The 24,277-nt window shown below is 37.9% G+C and overlaps 1 protein-coding gene across 1 annotated transcript in view; it reads left to right on the top strand.

The window, feature by feature from the left end:
- Positions 1 to 24,277, top strand: part of trappc10 (trafficking protein particle complex subunit 10) — a 127,200-nt gene that overhangs the window by 6,216 nt on the left and 96,707 nt on the right. The window contains exons 4-9 of the mRNA XM_078286212.1: positions 1,892 to 2,091; positions 5,264 to 5,459; positions 5,637 to 5,748; positions 8,714 to 8,961; positions 9,485 to 9,631; positions 10,032 to 10,146. Coding sequence (XP_078142338.1) covers positions 1,892 to 2,091; positions 5,264 to 5,459; positions 5,637 to 5,748; positions 8,714 to 8,961; positions 9,485 to 9,631; positions 10,032 to 10,146 — 1,018 coding nt within the window. The remainder of the gene's footprint in view (positions 1 to 1,891; positions 2,092 to 5,263; positions 5,460 to 5,636; positions 5,749 to 8,713; positions 8,962 to 9,484; positions 9,632 to 10,031; positions 10,147 to 24,277) is intronic.

The raw sequence follows: 24,277 nt of genomic DNA, 5'->3' as shown, positions 1-24,277 counted from the left end.
TGTCAAATCTTTTTGATGGAAGTGCTTCCATACTGAACTGGCGCTCACTCATTCTCTGTCATTCCACTGTCAGTGGATTTCTAGTGTTTGGGCCTTGTGGAAAATATTCTCCAGTCATCTAGGCTATATCACTCCCTCTTGTGCACAGTTGAAGTATAGCACTTTATTCCCCAAAATAATGCCTACATGAGATTAGTTCATCTTCTTAACTATACTGATAATAATTTCATTTAAGCTTGATCGTGATTAACCAAACAAAGAACATTCAAACATTGGTTATTCAGAAACATTCCTTATCAGAGGCTACAAGTTCTGTTCAAAGGGGCATTACCAGCGACAACATCAACAGTACATGCCTTACTTATTTCACCTACAACCTACCAACCTAAACTGACCTAGCACTTCTACTCTGTTAGAGAAGTAGGAGAAGGCAGATGGGAGTAGAACAGGAAGGGAAGCAGGAACCTGCTGTAGTCACTGATAGAGTAGGCTTGGCATGGGAAGCCATTTAGTTTAAGGAAGTGCCGTCACCAACTCGTGACCTACATGGATAACATTTCCCAACAGCTATGGCTCTTCTGGGTGTGGGAGAAGTGAGCCTGCTCACTGCAAATTATGGGAGGTTTTTCTGTTGGTTTGTTTTTGGTTTGTTGTTGATTTGGTTTGGGATAGTTCACTCAAAACTACTTGCAAGACTGTCAGCCATCTACAGAATGCATGCAAAACATTCATTAAATCTGAGGCATTCATTCAAGATTCTGAAATATGAATAGCTGTACATATTGAATGTCAACTGATATTTTGCTCTGGCCTAGTATTTTGTGGGAGTAGTTTTCACGGTAATTTGATACTGTGAGTGTGAGCATTAACTGGAGAGCTGGTGTGATTTTACAGGTCGAATAAACTTCTGTCTGTATCTATATCAAGCCCCTGTCATGAATATACAGTGCCTTGCAAAAAATATTCAGACCCCTTGACTTTTGGCACATTATGTTGTGCTATTAAGTTATTTCACAACACATTTACTTGGGATTTTCAGTCTGAGTTCTATTCAGAGCACTCCATTCTATCAAAGAGAAAGCTAAACTAAAGAAATGTATGTGAATGTGTACAATTAAATTAACAGAGAAAATTTGCATAAGTATTCAACCCCTTTGCTTCATTGGGGCTAATTTGCCACAGTAGCAAAAATATGAAAAATTTGGAAAACATTTTCTTCATTAGATTGAAATTTGTCTTTCTTGCTAACAAAGATGAGATTAGGTCCTTTACCTAGATCTTAATGGGACTGAATACTTACATGTATTATATGTATGAGATATATGCTTAATTTATGGATGGAGACTCAAAGTCACAAGGAAACAGCATTTTGCTTCTGCAATTCAATGTATTTCTGGCTGAAACAGGATGTTGGGGTGGGACATAACATAGGGAGGGACTGTTAAAACGTGGATCACAACAAACATGAAGTGACTCAGTGCTTTTTGCGTAACCTTGATCTGTCACAAATTCTGATTCTTCAAAATGAATAGGGGTGAACACCCCAAAAATGGTATTATTGGTTGGAATTTTTATGTATGCTTACTGGTATGTCGTGAAACATATTTTCCAGGAAGTAAAAGTAATGGGATTTTGATATAAAAATACAAAATATTAAAATTGTTTGACATTTATTGTTAAAGGGATAGTTTGCTTTTTGGGAAATTTGGATATTTTTACTTACCCAGAGTCAGACGAACTCGTGGATGCCTTTTTTATGTCTCTGCGTGCAATTTGAAAGAATTTTGTGTTTTCCCATCATTTAAAGACCTGGAAATTGTTCAAATCATTTTCCACATTTTCCAGATCTGCATAGAAACCATGAATAATAAATATCCCCACCATATTGTAGGACACAGAGGCGTATAAGGGCTCGGTGAAGGAGGACATGATGCGCTGGCAGAACAGCCTGCGGGCCCACGGCTCAGCAGACTGGGTCATTGTCGTTGTGGAGACCAATGATGCCAAGAAGAAGAACAAGACCAACATCCTGCCGCGCTCCTCTATTGTGGACAAGATCCGCAACGACTTCTGCAACAAGCAGAATGACAGGTGAGGAGACACCGCTTGCATGAACGATTGTTTTAGGCAGGAGCAAATTTGCTAGCACATTTAGAAGCACTTGGCATCCACTGAAACATACAAAACATCCTATTCCTTCTGAATTGGGCTTGTGAAGACTCACAGCATGCACAGCTATAGACCTTGGAATCGACTGAACTTGTTGAACATCCTGTTGCAAAGCATTTGTTAAACATTTGTTACGATTTTGTGTGTCCTCTGCGAACAGAGCTACAGAGACATGCATCATACAACTTGGTTATATGGTTAACTTGCCATCTCAGTTTAATGTACTAATGAAATGAAAGCCTACCTCCAATAATAGCTTCTCCCTCATAAAAATCATTCATTTTGGCTGTTAAAGCAAGTGAACACCCAGGCTAGTTGTACAAGTTCTACATTACAGTCTGCAAAGGCTGAACTTGCTGTGGTGCTTTTCAGGGTGTTTGTCAATTGACAATGAAATCACTGATGGGTATTGAATGGAAATACTCATTTAGGCCTACCGTATAAAATAAAACCTTTAAAAAAAAAAAACTTTTTAAAAATGATTCCTTGGTAAGTTTTAGGGTAAAGTCAGTGGAAGTCCATTACCCTAAAACTTACCTGACTTTTTTACTAATATTCTTCATAATTGAAAACTTAATCTACAGTATATGATGACACAGACAAGCTTCAACAAATTTGTTGCATGTATATTTATAGTCCACCCATTCTGCTTGTTTGCTTCTTCTCCTCTTGCCTCCCTGGTTTCTTATTTCTGTCTCCTTCCTTGTGGCGATAGGTTAGACAAGCAGGCCTGTGATCAAAAGGTTGCTGGTTCAGATCCCCAGACTGTCTGGGAAACTGGCCGGGGGAGTGAATGGGTAGCGGTCTGTCCTCCCTCAAGTTTAAGTTCGAGTTCAAGTTTGTTTATTTATATAGCCCTTTATCACAAGCATGTCTCAGAGGACTTTACAGAGAATGAGCCTAACTAGATCTAGCTAAACAAAAATCAGCGGTGAACAAAAGGATATAGGACAGTATAGTGAAAAGCACAAGACAGACAAGAGCAGATATTAGCAAGACAATCTACATAGCCTAACCTACCCGGAACCCCCAGCCTTAGACCCTAATTGCACACAAGGAAAAACTCCCAAGAAAACCTTAGTCAGAAAACTTGGAAGAAACCTTGGGTGGGCTGAGGCAAAGAGGGATCCCCCCCGGGACGGCTCAGCGTGCAATAGGTGCCGGGCAAAACAATGACAGAATCATGGGCAACAACAATGAGAGGAGAAAACGTACAGAAAAAAAGAAAGAGAGGCAGCATGCGGCGATGGGAAGGGGCTGACGTCAGCGCTAAAAATTCAGAGAAATGAGGGCAGCAGTCGTAATTCAGCATCCAGGTGGGAACAGCAGCAGGGAAGAGGTAGGCCAGCACTGACGACGGAAGAGCCAGGGCAGCACCCGCCACTGCCAGGTAGAACACTGCACTGGAGTCTGGGAAGAGGAGAGAAAAGCAGCCACATACACACACACACAGGAAGGGGAGAGAAACAGCTGCACACAGAACACACGGGGTCTGAGACACCAACTATTGCAAGGGACCCTTGAGGGACCTAACTCCAAATTACTCCTGTGGCTACCGTAACAGTAGAAGGCTACTGTTGTTCCGGACAGCTCCCATATGGGAGTGTGTGAACTGTGACTATATTCACACTGCAAGCAACGCAATCAGCAAGTCAGTGGAAGTCCATTAATTTCCTATAGAGCTGAGCAACCAGGGAAACTCGGCTGATGTGTGGTTGGTAGAGTTGTCACAGTGGTGCCATTTTTACACCGGTGGTGCTTCCCTTCTTAACACCGGTCATACAGGGTATACCGCCTTTCGCCACCAGAGGGTGGTCTAAATCAAAGTCAGAGTCACGAAAAGTGAAAAAAACAATTCTACAATTTGCTCCAACCTCATTAGTAAAGGTATTTGTAAACAGTAACACTTTTTAATCAGAGATTTATAACACTGCTCAACCCTCAGAGTTAACATGAGTGCAGTGTAGATTCTGCCATATTACCATTGGATTCTACTGGACACACTACTGCCACTGTAGGGACAAATAATTAATCCTATTCATCCTAATCCATCATAGTGATCAGATGTTAGTCATCAGTATGTTGTTAGTATGTCCATTTCTCATTTAGTGGCCTAACTTGAACATGGAGCTCTGAATATGTGCTTGTATTTTTTGGATTACAAAATAACGGTATTCCCCTTGTGGGACTAATAACACGCATGATAACTCTTGGCGTAAGCATAACTGGCAACCAAGCAGTGTTCAGCCTACATTGATCCCTGATTGGATAGTCAAATGCTATGTAAAATCCAAACATCCATTTTGGCACAGAATTGACACAGCAGTCTAATTGGCCAATGGGGACGGCCAATTAGACTGCTGTGTCAATTCTGTGCCAAAATGCCATACTTGTAATCGGTGTGTTGTGTGTAAATTTGAATTGTGCCCGTGATGCTTTCATTTGTGCATGTATTTCCTACATTTACAAAAACTGATGTGCAACTACAAGCCTTTTTTATGCATTCACAAATATGAATCTAATTGTTCATAACTTTTATGTTACAGATTCAAATATGGATTTATTTGTTCAAATATTTTATACATGTTTACAAATGTCAATATACAAATTCAAGTTACAAAACATTTGTGAAATATGTTGTATGGGTTTGTATTTATTTGTTCAAAACTTTTTCACACACTCTCAAGTGTTGCAACTATAAGTTGCAAAACAGTGTACACATTCAAAAAACCTCTGGCATCCATTTGAGCCCCTATCCCAGTTCTCTACAACTTTTTATTTGAAAGACTACAAAAATAAAGGTCTCAAAAAAGATACGACTTGGCTACATGGAGAACAGTTGCTCTGAAGTTGAGTTCTGTTATTTTTTTATCAATGCCATCTAATCAGCTTGCCAGCTATCTGTGTTAACTCGTCAAAACAATGTAAAATTATGGAATGCAATAACAAGCAGTATATACATGAAATATACAGTGAAATATACATTTGCCTGTTCAGAACTTTGTAGCTGCAGGAAAGTACTACATAGATGAATCAGCTGCTAAATATGAGCAACCTTCCCTGGATGAATAAAGGTTGTTGCCTCTCTGAACAGGTGTGTGGTGCTGTCAGATCCTCTGAAGGACTCGTCTAGATCTCAGGAGTCATGGAGTTCCTTCCTGCTCAAGCTGCGAACCCTCCTCCTCATGTCCTTCACCAAGAACCTGGGCCGCTTTGAAGACGACATGCGTACGCTCAGAGAGAAGCGCACCCAGCCTGGCTGGAGCTTCTGTGAATACTTCATGGTTCAGGTACATGGGAATAGAATTGGTATGTGGGCTTAGTTTTTCCTGATTGGATCCTGTGTAGAGAAAGAGGTGGAGAGGTTGTGTCAGGACTTAGTGTTACCAATTTTTGGGGGTGTTGAGGATGCTTGCATGTCATAGTTTGTCTGTGTCTCATCCGTGTGTGTGTGTGTCTATGTGCAGGAGGAGCTGGCCTTTGTGTTTGAGATGCTGCAGCAGTTTGAGGATGCCTTGGTCCAGTATGATGAACTGGATGCTCTCTTTACCCAGTACGTCCTCAACTTCGGAGCTGGAGGTACTTAACCAACACCCAACAAACTCTGTTTCACTCATTCTGAAACCAACACCTCATTTGGGATGGGTATAGAACAATTTAAGCTAGGCAAGCCTAGTTTAGCTGGACCGCAGATGCAGCCATTTGACCCAAGACTTTCTGTCCATAAATGGTACTGGACCCTCTTTCCATGTAGGTTCCAGAAGATACTTCCTCCCTGTTGAAAGTCAGTGAGACGTAGGGCAACATTTTCAGGCTCTTTCAATGCCCTGTGACCTAAAACAGCAGCTGTGGCATAAAATGTAGCATAGAAAATGGATTGGAGTGCTCTGAATCTACACATATAGTAGACTCTACTATATGGATACAAATAATTTCAATATGATTAATTACTTGTCCTTACCTACAGTGACAGCATTGTCCGGTGAAATCCAATGGTAAACAGGGGTAATATGCCAGTCTTTGCACTGCACTCATGTTAATCCTCCAGCTGAGTGTTGAACAGCTTGACACATCTCCGTTTAAGACGTATTACTGTTTACAAATCCCTTACTAACACATGCAAGTTTGGAGCGAATTGTGGAATGTTACGTTTCACTTTAGTTTTCATAATGGCAGACTCTGTTGGACAAGTACAATCTGCTGGTCTGTGCACTGCCAAATGACACTTATGATGTGATGTCTGCATATTAGGCGCATTAGAGATTGATTTAGATACATTTTTATACATTGACCGGGCAGCCATGGTGATACTTTGGCGGTGCGCCACAGCGAGCCTGTGCATAGGAAAGTCGCGCATGCGCGTTTCAACAATGGGGAGTCAAGTCACTCAGTCAGTCAGTTAGGGACAAAAACTATTATAGGCCGGCCCCGCTGTGCGGTCCGGCAAAAACTACTATTAAACTATAATATTCTACTAGTATAGAAAAAACTATGAAAATGCCTTAAATGATAGATTCTTACAATTAAATCTCAAGTTCTCTCCTTGTTTATTGGCTGTTTCATCTGGAAGATCAATTCAGCTAGATTTGATTCTGTTCTGAAAAGCCTATGATGTACAAATGTTCCACAAAAAAATATTCTCTCTCTCACTCTCTCTAATTGATTTATTTCATTTAGTGAATGCCATGTCACCAAGCAATGGGGGGAACAAGTCTGATTTTTATGTAAGCACTGCAGAATTGTCTTATAACCATCCATGCACCATTGTGGTTTCAAATAAAACAGTGACAAGCTCTACAATGCAACTGGGTTGAAATGTAGATGCAGAGACTCTGATTTGTGCTTTATGTAGCCACCGCTTTTAAGGCAAGCAAAAATTCCTAGCCATACCAAGACCTAAACTCATCAGTCATCACCCAGCTGTGTAAACTGTATCACTCACCTATTTAAACATTCCAAGTATTCCACAGTGAAAGCACCTATTGAGATGCTGAATTATCTTATTGGGGGTGCAATGTGGAGCATAATTGTAAATCAAAGTGTTGATGAAGGATTCATGATGATCAATGGGCAATAGTTTAGATGTACAAAGAAGGGAGTGGAGAGGTAGCTTGTTTGCCTTCACTATTGATGTAAAATTTCATGTTAACAAATGGGGAGCCATCACCCCTGAATGATGACTAGTCTTCTGTGTAGAGCATGATTCCAACACTGCAAAGGTTAGGCGTTCATTTCCCACTAAGGCTGCATGTAGGGGGGCTCGGGTCCAGCGGTCGGCACAGACTATCCTGAAGACTACTGACTCTGGCCGTTTGGCCGGACGCAACTTTTTTTTTCTCTTTACATTAGATGAGATCTGGCTGAGCTCGTCTAGTGTAAAGACTCATCAAGACTGAAATCAGAGAGTGACACTAGCAACAGCCAATGTGAGTTTAGATACAGAGGAAGGAAAAAAGAAAAAATTGCATTTAAGAACAACGACCACTCACGTAGATAGTTTATATCAGCAAGATTCTCTCTCTATTTCACTTGATAAATTGCTATACAATTTCATTTGGAGGTGTAAAAAAAAAAAAATTTGTGTAAAATGGTAGCATGCCTGGGTCAGTCCACATAAATGCAATTACAAATTAAACCTGCAATAAGTGATTTCAGACCCTGTAACCAATCCTGAAACTAACGTGTGCTACGTGGAGATTTCCGTGAGACATGATGATATAAGCAAATAGCCACACACACGGACCAGCTGTGTTGTTTTTTTCACCTCTTTTCTAAAGCTTGTTGTCAAATTTGGCCCGAGTTGTAGCTTCTCCCGACCCATTCAGTAGCTTTTCCTTTTTTTAAAACTAGCTTGTCCCCTCCCTGGCTGTTTGAAAGCGGCGCTCACCCCCTCCCATCCCTGCAAAAAATTCTGGTAATGGCGGAATCCATGAAGCGAGCGAATAAACTTGTTCAACTAGTAAACTTGCTACACTTATCATTGTGGGACATGTAACCTTCAACGGGAGAAAAATCTGACAAAGCGAGACTGGTAACCGGCGACATTTCTCCGTATGTACATTTATTTTAGCCATTAGCCTTTATGCACAGTTTGTCTCCGTCGCCCAGTACTTTTGCAGTGTGTGTTGCGGTTTCTGTCACCCTCTAGTGGTCGGAAAATCGCTTAGTGTAGCTTTAAGTGAAAGAAGTTTCATACAAAATTCTTCATCAGTGTTATTCTTGTAATGATGTCACTTCAAAATACATTAGTAATGTAAACTGTAGCTTCTGTACCATGGAGCAAGATAGAACGACAGAACAACTGTTGGAATTATATTAACAGTGAACTGTTATGGACAAATCTGTAAACGTTTAGTCGGGTAGTGTGTGATCTTGAGTCTTGTGTGGCACCCATTTTTGTTGTTCCGTTGCGTAGTCTGGACAGTTTCTCGACCAGACTAAACATTTAGTCTGAATTGCCCTAGTTGGGCAAGAATTGGACTGGTCTTCTAGTCTGTCCAAGCCTTCAAATGTACCAATCTGACTGGTCTGTGTCCTCCCATAGACGGGGCTAACTGGCTGGGCTCATTCTGCGCCCCGGTGCGCAGCTGGAGCGGCTTGTTGCTTCGGCGGCCCATCGACATGGAGAAGAGGGATGGGATCCAGCGTGGGGAGGCCAGCCTACTGGACCTGAGGAGCTACCTATTCTCCCGCCAATGTACCCTGCTCATCTTCCTCCAGAGGCCTTGGGAGGTCACCCAGAGAGCGCTGGAGCTGCTCCACAACTGTGTCCAGGAGCTACACCTGCTAGAGGTAACCCGAATCACACTGGTGTAAAGTCAGAGCATAGTTTCGGGAGGAGAACTATTCAAATGACTATCTTTGGTGCTATACTCCTGATGGGATGAACAGCCTATTTATGTTGTCATGATAACCAAAATTTCACAAAAAAATACTTTTACAGTGCTGTTGAAAAGTTCAATTCAATATTGAATTTTATAAACATTCAATAGTTTCACCAAATGTGTTCTGCCAGCTGAAATTCCATTTCAACGTCACCTCCAGAGGGCATGTATGTGCAGAATAGTAAAAAGAAGAACAAGAGGGATTAGAATAGACAGAGCCTCAATCTGGCTGTTGACAGTGGACTACAGCGGTCCGAGATAAACAGCTGAAAGTAGTTCAGAGAGAAAGAGAGAGAGGAGAGCTGGTGGGCGGAGGCGAGGTTGGTTGCCTCCGCTTTGGTTCAGACCGAAGAATTGACTTAGAGGTGTAATCACAGCCTAAATAGATGCGCTGTCTATCCTAACATGTTGCCGGCGGTGGTGTTGTTCAGGTGTCAGTCCTGGAGGGGGCGCTGGACTGCTGGGTGTTCCTCAGCTGCCTGGAGGTTCTCCACAGGATCGAGGGCTGCTGTGACCAGGCCCAGCTTGCTGCCAACTGCTCCCATACCGTTGGCCTCTGGGCTTACGCTACTGACAAGGTAATAGAAGATCCTGTATTATGTAGCTTTAGCTTTGCTCACCTGAGTCACCTCCTCAACTGGTATTTGCCATGGGCCATATGTTATTTTGAAACATTTTGAAAAATCTGAGATTCACCATATGAAAAATGTCACACTTGAAAAAATAATGGCTGGCATAAAAGTAGAACTCACTCACAAATGTCTGTTACTGATGTTATTAGGTATCTTGTGCCCTTTTATATACAAAAGAATAACATTTGCATTCACCTGCTCACCTAATAATAACATTTTAGCTGATGCAATTATTTGTGTGTTGCTTTTTTAAATATTAAGCAGTAGCTGTCATGTAACTTTTTTTTTCTGCAAAATATTTATGTAAAGTGTTTTGAAATTTCTGAAATTTTTCATGTTTTTTCAGCTGAAGTCCCTGGGGGAGCTTTGTGGCCTGGTGTCGGACAAGGGGCCAACCTCTGAGGACCTGAACAGGACTGTGGATCTGCTTGCTGGCCTTGGGGATGAGAGGCCTGAGACTGGTAAGACACACACAAACAGCTCTGACTAGTGGGATTCAGGCCCTGCAACAAAGCACTTGAAAAGTACTTGAAACATAATAGAATGGAAATAATAAGCAGTAATTCTGAAAACCTTTCCCCAGATGAAAACTACAATATTTTCTAGGAGGGGATGTTATTGCCCTGTCACACTTTCAGACAGAAAGTACATTAACAATGGGGAAAAGTGTTGGGAATGCAGATATTATGTCCCTATAGATTAAAGGAAGGTGACATAAATACGATTAACCACATTTTCATATCACGAGTTCATATCAATGTTCCCTCCCCCTCGAATGTCCTCCCTCTGATGGAGGCTGCTCAGGTGCAGACTCAAGCCAATTTCTTGATTTGGATTTCCCATAATTCTTTTTGAATTAAAGGTATAAAACAGCCTAAAATGTTGAATATGTTCTTGGCTGATGACGAATATGGATGGAGGCAAAATTATCTCTGTAATATACTTACCTCGTAAGTATATTTTATTCAAATTGCGGATATACAGAACACGTTGTGTTCTCCACGATATTATAATACTTCCATGGTTCTCATTGGCAACAGAAGATGAAGTGACACGGGTATGATGCTATTCCATTCCCAGTTTTATAGCGGTTCACTCCTTGTTAACTTAAGTTCCATGCAAGTGTCCCTCCATACGACGTACATAATGCATCACACAGAGGCTGCCCACGAAATGAAGTTGAGCTGAGGTTAACTTTATACAAACTAGAAAGGTGCATTTTCTGGAGAAAATGCGTGTGATTGCTGAGAGTGCAAACTGTGGCACTGGTGCAGTTTAGTGTGGGTACAGCTCACCCTTTCTGTTGGCTGTCTGTGACTGGTCTATCACTCTCCTCTTTCCCTCTTTCTTATCCTATGGCTGTATCTATGTCACATATTTCTGTCTGTGTGTGTGTGTGTGCGTGGGGGTGGATGTGTACGTACCAGCAGCTGTATGTGTGTGTGTGTGTGCGCGCGTGTTTTTGAACATGACTGTCTGTTCAAACTGAAACGGCTGAAGCAAAGTATAATATGTGTATGTAATGTTAAAACTGTGAGAAATGTGGCAGTTTAAAACACTTCTGTGAAGGAGCTGTAATGAGTGTCAAAGTGATAAGTAATAATGTTAGAAATGTACTAAAATTTCATAATAGTAACAAGTACAAAAGTAAGAAAATATGTAGGAAGGCTTATGTGTAAAAGGTGGAAGGAGATAGTTAGGAAGGCTATTTTGTAAAATCTGAAAGGTACAAGGAGTATGAATAGCAGGTATGAAGAGTATGAAGAGTAGGTATATATTCAGTAGAAAAAAACAAAGTAAGAAAGTGACAAGTAATAATGTTAGAAAAGTACTAAAATGTAAAAATACTAAGAAGTAAAAAGGTATGAAAATATGTAGTTGGTAGGAAGACTATGAAGGCTAACAAACTATCTGTTAGTAGGAAGGCTTATGTGAAAAGCTGGAAGGTACTACTAGTATGAAGAGTAAGAAGGCAGTGACAAGTAATAATGTTAGAAATGTACTAAAATGTAATAAAACTAAGAAGTAAAAAAGGTATAAAAATGTGCAGTTGGTAGGAAGAGTAGGAAGGCTTATGTGAAAAGCTGGAAGGTACTAGTAGTATGAAGAGTAGGAAGGCTTATATATAAAAGCTGAAAGGTACAAGAAGTATGAATAGTATGAAGAGTAGGTATATATTCAGTAGAAAAAACAGAAAATACGAAAGTGACAAGTAATAATGTTAGAAATGTACTAAAACGTAATAATACTAAGAAGTAAAAAAGGTATGAAAATATGTAAAAGACATGTTGAAATGGAGAAGAGTGAAATAAGCAGAAGAGCTGCATGTGTAAGAGAGAAGCAGAGCAGCAGAAACTACTGTGAAAAAGAGTGGAACACTAGTGTCAAACAAAAGTTAATATCTCAAAAACTATACATCGCATTGCTTATATATTGACATTGTGAGTGAAAGCAGAAGTAGCTGAAGGGTTTGATGTATAATATGTCTATGTAGTATTAAAGTTGTGTGAACTGTCACAGTTTTAAAATGTGTGAATTTAGTAAAAAGTACGGCCTGTAAAGTCTGCTAGAGTGAATTGTGACATCACGCACTCTAGCGTAGCTCCATAGGCTGCCATTATAAAGGTTGAAAAAAGTATAAAACGTAAACTGCGATTACTCAAAAAGTACAAAAGTTGTCAAAAAGCTGAATTAAAGTGATAAAGTACTAAAAGTGGTGACCCGTTTAAAGTTGGAATGAAGTTTCTAGCTTAAAGTATGAAAGAGTAGTTAAAGTTCAAAGAGGGCATGGTTTGAACATTCCGCCCATAGACTCCCATTATAAAAAAAAGTAGAAAAAAGTAGAATATCTTAAAAAGTAAAAGTAAAATTGCTTAGAAAAGTAAACGCAATCGATTCCCAATGAAGCTGAACATTTTAAAGTTTGAACGGAGTCTCTAAGTGAAAGTATGCAGAAGTAGTTAAGTGCCAAAAAACGTACGGAATAACAATAATAACTAGAAAGGTGCATTTTCTGGAGAAAATGCGTGTGATTGCTGAGAGTGCAAACTGTGGCACTGGTGCAGTTTAGTGTGGGTACAGCTCACCCTTTCTGTTGGCTGTCTGTGACTGGTCTATCACTCTCCTCTTTCCCTCTTTCTTATCCTATGGCTGTATCTATGTCACATATTTCTGTCTGTGTGTGTGTGTGCGTGGGGGTGGATGTGTACATACCAGCAGCTGTATGTGTGTGTGTGCGCGCGCGTGTTTTTGAACATGACTGTCTGTTCAAACTGAAACGGCTGAAGCAAAGTATAATAGATTGGAAGGTATGAAAATATGTAAAAGACATGTTGAAATGGAGAAGAGTGAAATAAGCACAAGAGCTGCATATGTAAGAGAGCAGCAGTGCAGCAGAAACTACTGTGAAAAAGAGTGGAAATGTACTAAAATATACTAAAATGTAACAGTACTAAGAAGTAAAAAGGTATAAAAATGTGCATTTGGTAGGAAGAGTAGGAAGGCTTATGTGAAAAGCTGGAAGGTACTACTAGTATGAAGAGTAGGAAGGCAGTGACAAGTAATAATGTTAGAAATGTACTAAAATGTAATAATACTAACAAGTAAAAAAGGTATGAAAATATGTAAAAGACATGTTGAAATGAAGAAGAGTGAAATAAGCACAAGTGCTGCATGTGTAAGAGAGGAGGAGTGCAGCAGAAAATACTGTGAAATAGAGTGGGAATGTTCTAAAATGTACTAAAATGTAACAGTACTAAGAAGTAAAAAGGTATAAAAATATGTAGTTGGTAGGAAGACTACGAAGGCTAAAAAAACTTTCTGTTAGTAGGAAGGCTTATGTGAAAAGCTGGAAGGTACTGGTAGTATGAAGAGTAGGAAAGCAGTGACAAGTAATAATGTTAGAAATGTACTAAAATGTAATAATACTAACAAGTAAAAAAGGTATGAAAGTATGTAAAAGACATGTTGAAATGGAGAAGAGTGAAATAAGCAGAAGAGCTGCATGTGTAAGAGAGCAGCAGAAACTACTGTGAAATAGAGTGGAAATGTACTAAAATATACTAAAATGTAACAATACTAAGAAGTAAAAAGGTATAAAAATGTGCAGCTGGTAGGAAGAGTAGGAAGGCTTATGTGAAAAGCTGGAAGGTACTAGTAGTATGAAGAGTAGGAAGGCAGTGACAAGTAATAATTTTAGAAATGTACTAAAATGTAATAATACTAAGAAGTCAAAAAGGTATGAAAATATGTAAAAGACATGTTGAAAAGGAGATGAGTGAAATAAGCAGAAGAGCTGCATGTGTAAGAGAGCAGCAGAGCAGCAGAAACTACTGTGAAAGAGTGGAAATGTACTAAAATGTACTAAAATGTAACAATACTAAGAAGCAAAAAGGTATAAAAACATGTAGTTGGTAGGAAGACTATGAAGGCGAACAAACTATCTGTTAGGAAGGCTGATGTGAAAAGCTGGAGGGTACTAGTAGTATGAAGAGTAGGAAGGCAGTGACAAGTAATAATGTTAAAAATGTACTAAAATGTATTAATACTAACAAGTAAAAAAGGTATGAAAATATGTTAAAGATATGTTGAAATGGAGAAGAGTGAAATAAGCAGAACAGCTGCATGTGTAAGAGAGCAGCAGAGCAGCAGAAACTACTGTAAAAGAGACTGGAACACTAGTGTCAAACAAACGTTAATATCTCAAAAAGTATACATCGCATCGCTTATATATTGACATTGTGAGTGAGAGCAGAAGCAGCTGAAGGGTTTGATGTATAATATGTGTATGTAGTATTAAAGTTGTGTGAACTGTCACAGTTTTAAAATGTGTGAATTTAGTAAAAAGTGCAGCCTGTAAAGTCTGCTAGAGTGAATTGTGACATCACGCACTCTAGCGTAGCTCCATAGGGTCCCATTATAAAGGTTGAAAAAAGTATAAAACGTAAACTGCGATTACTCAAAAAGTACAAAAGGTATGAAAAAGCTGAATTAAAGTGATAAAGTACTAAAAGTGGTGACCCGTTTAAAGTTTGAATGGAGTTAATAGCTTAAAGTATGAAAGAGTAGTTAGAGTTCAAAGAGGGCATGGTTTTAACATTCCGCCCATAGACTTCCATTGTAAAAAAAAGTAGAAAAAAGTAGAATAGTTTAAAAAGTAGAATAGATATCAAAAAGTTGAATACACGCGCCTATGTCCTAAACAAGCTGAACATTTTAAAGTTTGAACGGAGTTTCTAGCTAAAAGTATGAAGGAGTAGATAGGTGCCAAAAAAGTGTACGGATTAATAATAATAATAACTAGAAAGGTGCATTTTCTGGAGAAAATGCGTGTGATTGCTGAGCATGCAAACTGTTGCTCATGACAGCCCATAGTAAGGAATACCTAGCATATGTGGTGTGTGTAGGCACGTGTGTGTGTGGGCGTGGACATGTGCGTGTTTCTTAACATGACTGACCGTGGATCGTCTGTTCAAATTGAAACGGCTGAACCAAAGTATATGTGTATGTAATGTTAAAACTGTGAGAAATGTGGCAGTTTAAAACACTTCTGTGAAGGAGCTGTAATGAGTGTCAAAGTGATAAGTAATAATGTTAGAAATGTACTAAAATGTCATAATAGTAACAAGTACAAAAGTAAGAAAATATGTAGGAAGGCTTATGTGTAAAAGGTGGAAGGAGATAGTAGGAAGACTATTTTGTAAAATCTGAAAGGTACAAGGAGTAACACTTCTTTGAAGGAGCTGCAATGAGTGTCCAAGTGATAAGTAATGATGTTAGAAATGTACTAAAATGTAAAAATAGTGAGAAGAAAAGGGTTAGCAAATGTCTCAAAGACACATTAAAATGGATAACAGTGAAAAAATGAGAAGTGTGTGTGTCCAACAATGTGAGTGAGAGAAATGCTGGAAGGTACTAGTAGTATGAAAAATAGGAAGAGTAAGAAGGCAGTGACAAGTAGTAATGTTAGAAATGTACTAAAATGTAATAATACTAACAAGTAAAAAGGTATGAAAATATGTAAAAGACATGTTAAAATGGAGAAGAGTGAAAAAAGGACAAGTGGAGAAGAGCTGCATGTGTATGAGAGCAGCAGTGCAGCAGAAACTACTGTGAAATAGAGTGGGAATGTTCTAAAATGTAACAGTACTAAGAAGTAAAAAGGTATAAAAATGTGCAGTTGGTAGGAAGAGTAGGAAGGCTTATGTGAAAAGCTGGAAGGTACTAGTAGTATGAACAGTAGGAAGAGTAGGAAGGCTTATATATAAAAGATGAAAGGTACAAGAAGTATGAATAGTATGAAGAGTGGATATATATTCAGTAGAAAAAACAGAAAATACTAAGGTGACAAGTAATAATGTTAGAAATGTACTAAAATGTAATAATACTAAGAAGTAAAAAAGGTATGAAAATATGTAAAAGACATGTTAAAATGGAGAAGAGTGAAAAAAGGACAAGTGGAGAAGAGCTGCATGTGTAAGACAGCAGCAGTGGAACAGAAAGTAATGTGACAGAGTGGAGCCCTAGTGTCGAACAAATGTTAATAATTCAAAAACTATACATCATATTGTTTATATATTTACATTGTGAGTGAGAGCAGAAGTAGCTGAAGAGTTTAATATATAACATATGTATGTAATGTTAAAGTTGTGGAAGTGATTGAAGGTTAAAAGACAAAATCTGTTCAAAAAAGGCACACACAATATAGCACTGGTGTTGAACAAACATCCATATCTCAAAAACTACAAATCCCATCACTTAGATATTTACATTGTGATACACAGAAGAAGTATGTGAAGAGTTTGATATATAATATAAGTATGTAGTGTGAAAATTGTGGGAGGTACTACAGTTTAAATACTGCAAGTGTAAAAAGAAAAAGCTGTTTAAAGTAGTCAAAAGACTGTAAAGCAGTAGTGTTGAACAAACGTCCCTAACTCAAAAACTACAAGTGCTATCACTTAGATATTTACATTGTGAGTGACAGAAGAAATAGCCAAAGACTTTGATGTAAAATATATGTCTGTAGTGTGAAAATTGTGGGAATAGTGACAGTTTAGAAAAGTGTACAAGACAAGGCTGTTCAAAGGAGAGAAAAGTACTGTAAAACACAGTTTTGCACTAGTGTTGAACAAACGTCCCTAACTCAAAAAGTATAAAAGCTATGAGTTAGATATTGACATTGTGAGTGGCAGAAGAAGTAGCAGAACAGTTTGATATCTAATATGTGGATGTAGTGTGAAAGTTGTGGGAGTCATGACCGTTTAAGAAAATTGAATATTTAGTAAAAATCACAGCCTCTACAGTCTGTAGAGTCTGCTAGAGTGCGTGATGACATCACGCACTCTAGCGTTTGAACAGTCCTCCCATAGACTTACATTGTAAAACAGAAAAATAGAAAAAAGTAGAATATTTTAAAAAGTAGAAATCAGATTGCTTATAAAAATACAAGCACGCATCTCCTAAAGAAGCCGAACAGTGGAAAGTTTGAACGGAGTCTCTAGGTGAAAGTATGTGGAAGGAGTTAGGTGCCGAAGAAATGTTTGGGGGGAATATTATCTGCAATACTAGAAAGGTGCATTTTCTGGAGAAAATGCGTGTGATTGCTGAGAGTGCAAACTGTGGCACTGGTGCAGTTTAGTGTGGGTACAGCTCACCCTTTCTGTTGGCTGTCTGTGACTGGTCTATCACTCTCCTCTTTCCCTCTTTCTTATCCTATGGCTGTATCTATGTCACATATTTCTGTCTGTGTGTGTGTGTGCGTGGGCGTGGATGTGTACGTACCAGCAGCTGTATGTGTGTGTGTGTGTGTGTGTGTTTTTGAACATGACTGTGGATCATCTGTTCAAACTGAAACGGCTGAAGCAAAGTATAATATGTGTATGTAATGTTAAAACTGTGAGAAATGTGGCAGTTTAAAACACTTCTGTGAAGGAGCTGTAATGAGTGTCAAAGTGATAAGTAATAATGTTAGAAATGTACTAAAATTTCATAATACTAACAAGTACAAAAGTAAGAGAATATGTAGGAAGGCTTATGTGTAAAAGGTGGAAGGAGATAGTAGGAAGACTATTTTGTAAAATCTGAAAGGAATAAGGAGTATGAATAGCAGGTATGAAGAGTAGGTATATATTCAGTAGAAAAAAACAGAAAGTAAGAAAGTGGCAAGTATGAAAATATGTAAAAGACATGTTAAAATGGAGAAGAGTGAAAAAAGTGGAGAAGAGCTGCATGTGTAAGAGAGCAGCAGTGGAACAGAAAATAGTGTGACAGAGTGGAGCCCTAGTGTCGAACAAACGTTAATAACTCAAAAACTATACATCATATTGCTTATATATTTACATTGTGAGTGAGAGCAGAAGTAGCTGAAGAGTTTAATATATAACATATATATGTAATGTTAAAGTTGTGGAAGTGATTGAAGGTTAAAAGACAAAATCTGTTCAAAAAAGGCACACACAATATAGCACTGGTGTCGAACAAACATCCATATCTCAAAAACTACAAATCCCATCACTTAGATATTTACATTGTGATACACGGAAGAAGTATGTGAAGAGTTTGATATATAATATAAGTACGTAGTGTGAAAATTGTGGGAGGTACTACAGTTTAAATACTGCAAGTGTAAAAAGAAAAAGCTGTTTAAAGTAGTCAAAAGACTGTAAAGCAGTAGTGTTGAACAAACGTCCCTAACTCAAAAACTACAAGTGCTATCACTTAGATATTTACATTGTGAGTGACAGAAGAAATAGCCAAAGACTTTGATGTCAAATATATGTCTGTAGTGTGAAAATTGTGGGAATAGTGACAGTTTAGAAAAGTGTACAAGACAAGGCTGTTCAAAGGAGAGAAAAGTACTGTAAAACACAGTTTTGCACTAGTGTTGAACAAACGTCCCTAACTCAAAAAGTATAAAAGCTATGAGTTAGATATTGACATTGTGAGTGGCAGAAGAAGTAGCTGAACAGTTTGATATCTAATATGTGGATGTAGTGTGAAAGTTGTGGGAGTCATGACCGTTTAAGTAAATTGAATATTTAGTGACAATCACAGCCTCTGCAGTCTGTAGAGTCTGCTAGAGTGTGTGATGACATCACGCACTCTAGCATTTGAACAGTCCTCCCATAGACTTACATTGTAAAATAGAAAAATAGAAAAAAGTAGAATATTTTAAAAAGTAGAAATCAGATTGCTTATAAAAATACAAGCACGCATCTCCTAAAGAAGCCGAACAGTGGAAAGTTTGAACGGAGTCTCTAGGTGAAAGTATGTGGAAGGAGTTAGGTGCCGAAGAAATGTACGGTGGGGAATATTATCTGCAATACTAGAAAGGTGCATTTTCTGGAGAAAATGCGTGTGATTGCTGAGCGTGCAAACTGTGGCATATGTGGTGTGTGTAGGCACGTGTGGGCGTGGGTGTGTCCGTGTGCGTGTTTCTTAACATGACTGACCGTGGATCGTCTGTTTAAATTGAAACGGCTGAACCAAAGTATATGTGTATGTAATGTTAAAACTGTGGGAAATGTGGCAGTTTAAAACACTTCTTTGAAGGAGCTGTAATGAGTGTCCAAGTGATAAGTAATGATGTTAGAAATGTACTAAAATGTAAAAATAGTGAGAAGAAAAGGGTGAGCAAATGTGTAAAAGACACATTAAAATGGAGAAGATTGAAAAAATGAGAAGTGTGTGTGTCCAACAACGTGAGTGAGAGAAATGTTGGAAGGTACTAGTAGTATGAAAAGTAGGAAGAGTAAGAAGGCAGTGACAAGTAATAATGTTAGAAATGTACTAAAATGTAATAATACTAATAAGTAAAAAAGGTATAAAAATGTGCAGTTGGTAGGAAGAGTAGGAAGGCTTATGTGAAAAGCTGGAAGGTACTGGTAGTATGAAGAGTAGGAAAGCAGTGACAAGTAATAATGTTAGAAATGTACTAAAATGTAATAATACTAACAAGTAAAAAAGGTATGAAAGTATGTAAAAGACATGTTGAAATGGAGAAGAGTGAAATAAGCAGAAGAGCTGCATGTGTAAGAGAGCAGCAGAAACTACTGTGAAACAGAGTGGAAATGTACTAAAATATACTAAAATGTAACAATACTAAGAAGTAAAAAGGTATAAAAATGTGCAGCTGGTAGGAAGAGTAGGAAGGCTTATGTGAAAAGCTGGAAGGTACTAGTAGTATGAAGAGTAGGAAGGCAGTGACAAGTAATAATTTTAGAAATGTACTAAAATGTAATAATACTAAGAAGTCAAAAAGGTATGAAAATATGTAAAAGACATGTTGAAAAGGAGATGAGTGAAATAAGCACAAGAGCTGCATGTGTAAGAGAGCAGCAGAGCAGCAGAAACTACTGTGAAAGAGTGGAAATGTACTAAAATGTACTAAAATGTAACAATACTAAGAAGCAAAAAGGTATAAAAATATGTAGTTGGTAGGAAGACTATGAAGGCGAACAAACTATCTGTTAGGAAGGCTTATGTGAAAAGCTGGAGGGTACTAGTAGTATGAAGAGTAGGAAGGCAGTGACAAGTAATAATGTTAGAAATGTACTAAAATGTATTAATACTAACAAGTAAAAAAGGTATGAAAATATGTTAAAGATATGTTGAAATGGAGAAGAGTGAAATAAGCAGAACAGCTGCATGTGTAAGAGAGCAGCAGAGCAGCAGAAACTACTGTGAAAAAGACTGGAACACTAGTGTCAAACAAACGTTAATATCTCAAAAAGTATACATCGCATCGCTTATATATTGACATTGTGAGTGAGAGCAGAAGCAGCTGAAGGGTTTGATGTATAATATGTGTATGTAGTATTAAAGTTGTGTGAACTGTCACAGTTTTAAAATGTGTGAATTTAGTAAAAAGTGCAGCCTGTAAAGTCTGCTAGAGTGAATTGTGACATCACGCACTCTAGCGTAGCTCCATAGGGTCCCATTATAAAGGTTGAAAAAAGTATAAAACGTAAACTGCGATTACTCAAAAAGTACAAAAGGTATGAAAAAGCTGAATTAAAGTGATAAAGTACTAAAAGTGGTGACCCGTTTAAAGTTTGAATGGAGTTAATAGCTTAAAGTATGAAAGAGTAGTTAGAGTTCAAAGAGGGCATGGTTTTAACATTCCGCCCATAGACTTCCATTGTAAAAAAAAGTAGAAAAAAGTAGAATAGTTTAAAAAGTAGAATAGATATCAAAAAGTTGAATACACGCGCCTATGTCCTAAACAAGCTGAACATTTTAAAGTTTGAACGGAGTTTCTAGCTAAAAGTATGAAGGAGTAGATAGGTGCCAAAAAAGTGTACGGATTAATAATAATAATAATAATAATAATAATAATAAATAGTGGGAATATTATACCTGTGATTGCTGAGTCAGCAATCACACAATAACTAGAAAGGTGCATTTTCTGGAGAAAATGCATGTGATTGCTGAGTGTGCAAACTGTTGCTCGTGACAGCCCATAGTAACGAATACCTAGCATATGTGGTGTGTGTAGGCACGTGTGGGCGTGGGCGTGTGCGTGTTTCTTAACATGACTGACCGTGGATCGTCTGTTCAAATTGAAACGGCTGAACCAAAGTATAATATGTGTATGTAATGTTAAAACTGTGAGAAATGTGGCAGTTTAAAACACTTCTGTGAAGGAGCTGTAATGAGTGTCAAAGTGATATGTAATAATGTTAGAAATGTACTAAAATTTCATAATAGTAACAAGTACAAAAGTAAGAAAATATGTAGGGAGGCTTATGTGTAAAAGGTGGAAGGAGATAGTAGGAAGACTATTTTGTAAAATCTGGAAGGTACAAGGAGTATGAATAGCAGGTATGAAGAGTAGATATATATTCAGTTGAAAAAAACAGAAAATACGAAAGTGACAAGTAATAATGTTAGAAATGTACTAAAATGTAACAGTACTAAGAAGTAAAAAGGTATAAAAATATGTAGTTGGTAGGAAGACTACGAAGGCTAACAAACTATCTGTTAGTAGGAAGGCTTATGTGAAAAGCTGGAAGGTACTAGTAGTATGAAGAGTAGGAAGGCAGTGACAAGTAATAATGTTAGAAATGTACTAAAATGTAATAATACTAACAAGTAAAAAAGGTATGAAAATATGTAAAAGACATGTTGAAATGAAGAAGAGTGAAATAAGCACAAGTGCTGCATGTGTAAGAGAGGAGGACTGCAGCAGAAAATACTGTGAAATAGAGTGGGAATGTTCTAAAATGTACTAAAATGTAACAGTACTAAGAAGTAAAAAGGTATAAAAATATGTAGTTGGTAGGAAGACTACGAAGGCTAAAAAAACTTTCTGTTAGTAGGAAGGCTTATGTGAAAAGCTGGAAGGTACTGGTAGTATGAAGAGTAGGAAGGCAGTGACAAGTAATAATGTTAGAAATGTACTAAAATGTAATAATACTAAGAAGTAAAAAAGGTTTGAAAGTATGTAAAAGACACGTTGAAATGGAGAAGAGTGAAATAAGCAGAAGAGCTGCATGTGTAAGAGAGCAGCAGAAACTACTGTGAAATAGAGTGGAAATGTACTAAAATATACTAAAATGTAACAATACTAAGAAGTAAAAAGGTATAAAAATGTGCAGCTGGTAGGAAGAGTAGGAAGGCTTATGTGAAAAGCTGGAAGGTACTAGTAGTATGAAGAGTAGGAAGGCAGTGACAAGTAATAATTTTAGAAATGTACTAAAATGTAATAATACTAACAAGTAAAAAAGGTATGAAAATATGTAAAAGACATGTTGAAATGGAGAAGAGTGAAATAAGCAGAACAGCTGCATGTGTAAGAGAGCAGCAGAAACTACTGTGAAAAAGACTGGAACACTAGTGTCAAACAAACATTAATATCTCAAAAAGTATACATCGCATCGCTTATATATTGACATTGTGAGTGAGAGCAGAAGTAGCTGAAGGGTTTGATGTATAATATGTGTATGTAGTATTAAAGTTGTGTTAACTGTCACAGTTTTAAAATGTGTGAATTTAGTAAAAAGTACAGCCTGTAAAGTCTGCTAGAGTGAATTGTGACATCACGCACTCTAGCGTAGCTCCATAGGGTCCCATTATAAAGGTTGAAAAAAGTATAAAACGTAAACTGCGATTACTCAAAAAGTACAAAAGGTATCAAAAAGCTGAATTAAAGTGATAAAGTACTAAAAGTGGTGACCCGTTTAAAGTTTGAATGGAGTTAATAGCTTAAAGTATGAAAGAGTAGTTAGAGTTCAAAGAGGGCATGGTTTTAACATTCCGCCCATAGACTTCCATTGTAAAAAAAAGTAGAAAAAAGTAGAATAGTTTAAAAAGTAGAATAGATATCAAAAAGTTGAATACACGCGCCTATGTCCTAAACAAGCTGAACATTTTAAAGTTTGAACGGAGTTTCTAGCTAAAAGTATGAAGGAGTAGATAGGTGCCAAAAAAGTGTACGGATTAATAATAATAATAATAATAATAACTAGAAAGGTGCATTTTCTGGAGAAAATGCGTGTGATTGCTGAGCGGGCAAACTGTGGCACTGGTGCAGTTTAGTGTGGGTACAGCTCACCCTTTCTGTTGGCTGTCTGTGACTGGTCTATCACTCTCCTCTTTCCCTTTTTCTTATCCTATGGCTGTCATGGTATGTAGTGTTAAAGTTGTGGAAGTGGTTGAAGTTTCAAAGAAACAATCTGTTCAAAATAAGCACACCTGGTATAGCACTGGTGTTGAACAAACATTCATATCTCAAAAACTGAAAGATAGTCTATTAAAAAGCTAGAGAGTAGGGTGAGACAGACAAACAGACAGACAGAGAGAGTGTGTGTGTGGCCCCCCACGTGTGTATGAAAATGGACAAGTGCAGAGCGCTGCATTAGGAGACCAGCAGTGGCCCAAGTGGAGCTCAAACGTTCATAATTCAAAAACTACAAATCCCATCACTTAGATGTTTACACTGTGAGAGAGAGCAGGACTGGCTGAACATTTTAATGTGTAAAATATGCATGTAGTGTTAACATTTTGGAAATTGTGACAGTTCAAATATGTGTAAACAGAAAAAAGCTGTTCATAACAGCCAAAAACAGTATAGCACTAGTGTTGAACAAACCATCATAGCTAAAAAACTACAAATCCCACAACTTAGGTATTTACATTGTGAGAGACAGAAGAAGTATGTGAACATTTTGATATATAATATATGTATGTAGTGTGTATTGTGGGAACTACTACAGTTTAAATACTGCATGTGTAAAAAGAAAAAGCTGTTTAAAATAGGCAAAATTACTGTAAAGCACTAGTGTTGAACAAACAGCCCTAACTCAAAAAGTATAAACGTTATGGCTTAGATATTGACATTGTGAGTGGCACAAGAAGTAGCTGAACAGTTTGATATCTAATATGTGGATGTAGTGTGAAAGTTGTGGGAGTCATGACAGTTTAAGAAAATTGAATATTTAATGAAAATCACAGCCTCTACAGTCTGTAGAGTCTGCTAGAGTGTGTGATGACATCACGCGCTCTAGCGTAGCTCCATAGGCTGCCATTATAAAGATTGAAAAAAGTCTAAAACTTAAACTGTGATTACTCAAAAAGTACAAAGGGTATCAA

The sequence above is a fragment of the Centroberyx gerrardi genome, chromosome 10 (assembly GCF_048128805.1).
Source record: "Centroberyx gerrardi isolate f3 chromosome 10, fCenGer3.hap1.cur.20231027, whole genome shotgun sequence".
In the NCBI taxonomy this organism is placed as follows: Eukaryota; Metazoa; Chordata; class Actinopteri; order Beryciformes; family Berycidae; genus Centroberyx; species Centroberyx gerrardi.
This window is presented reverse-complemented; position numbering and strand designations above follow the sequence as displayed.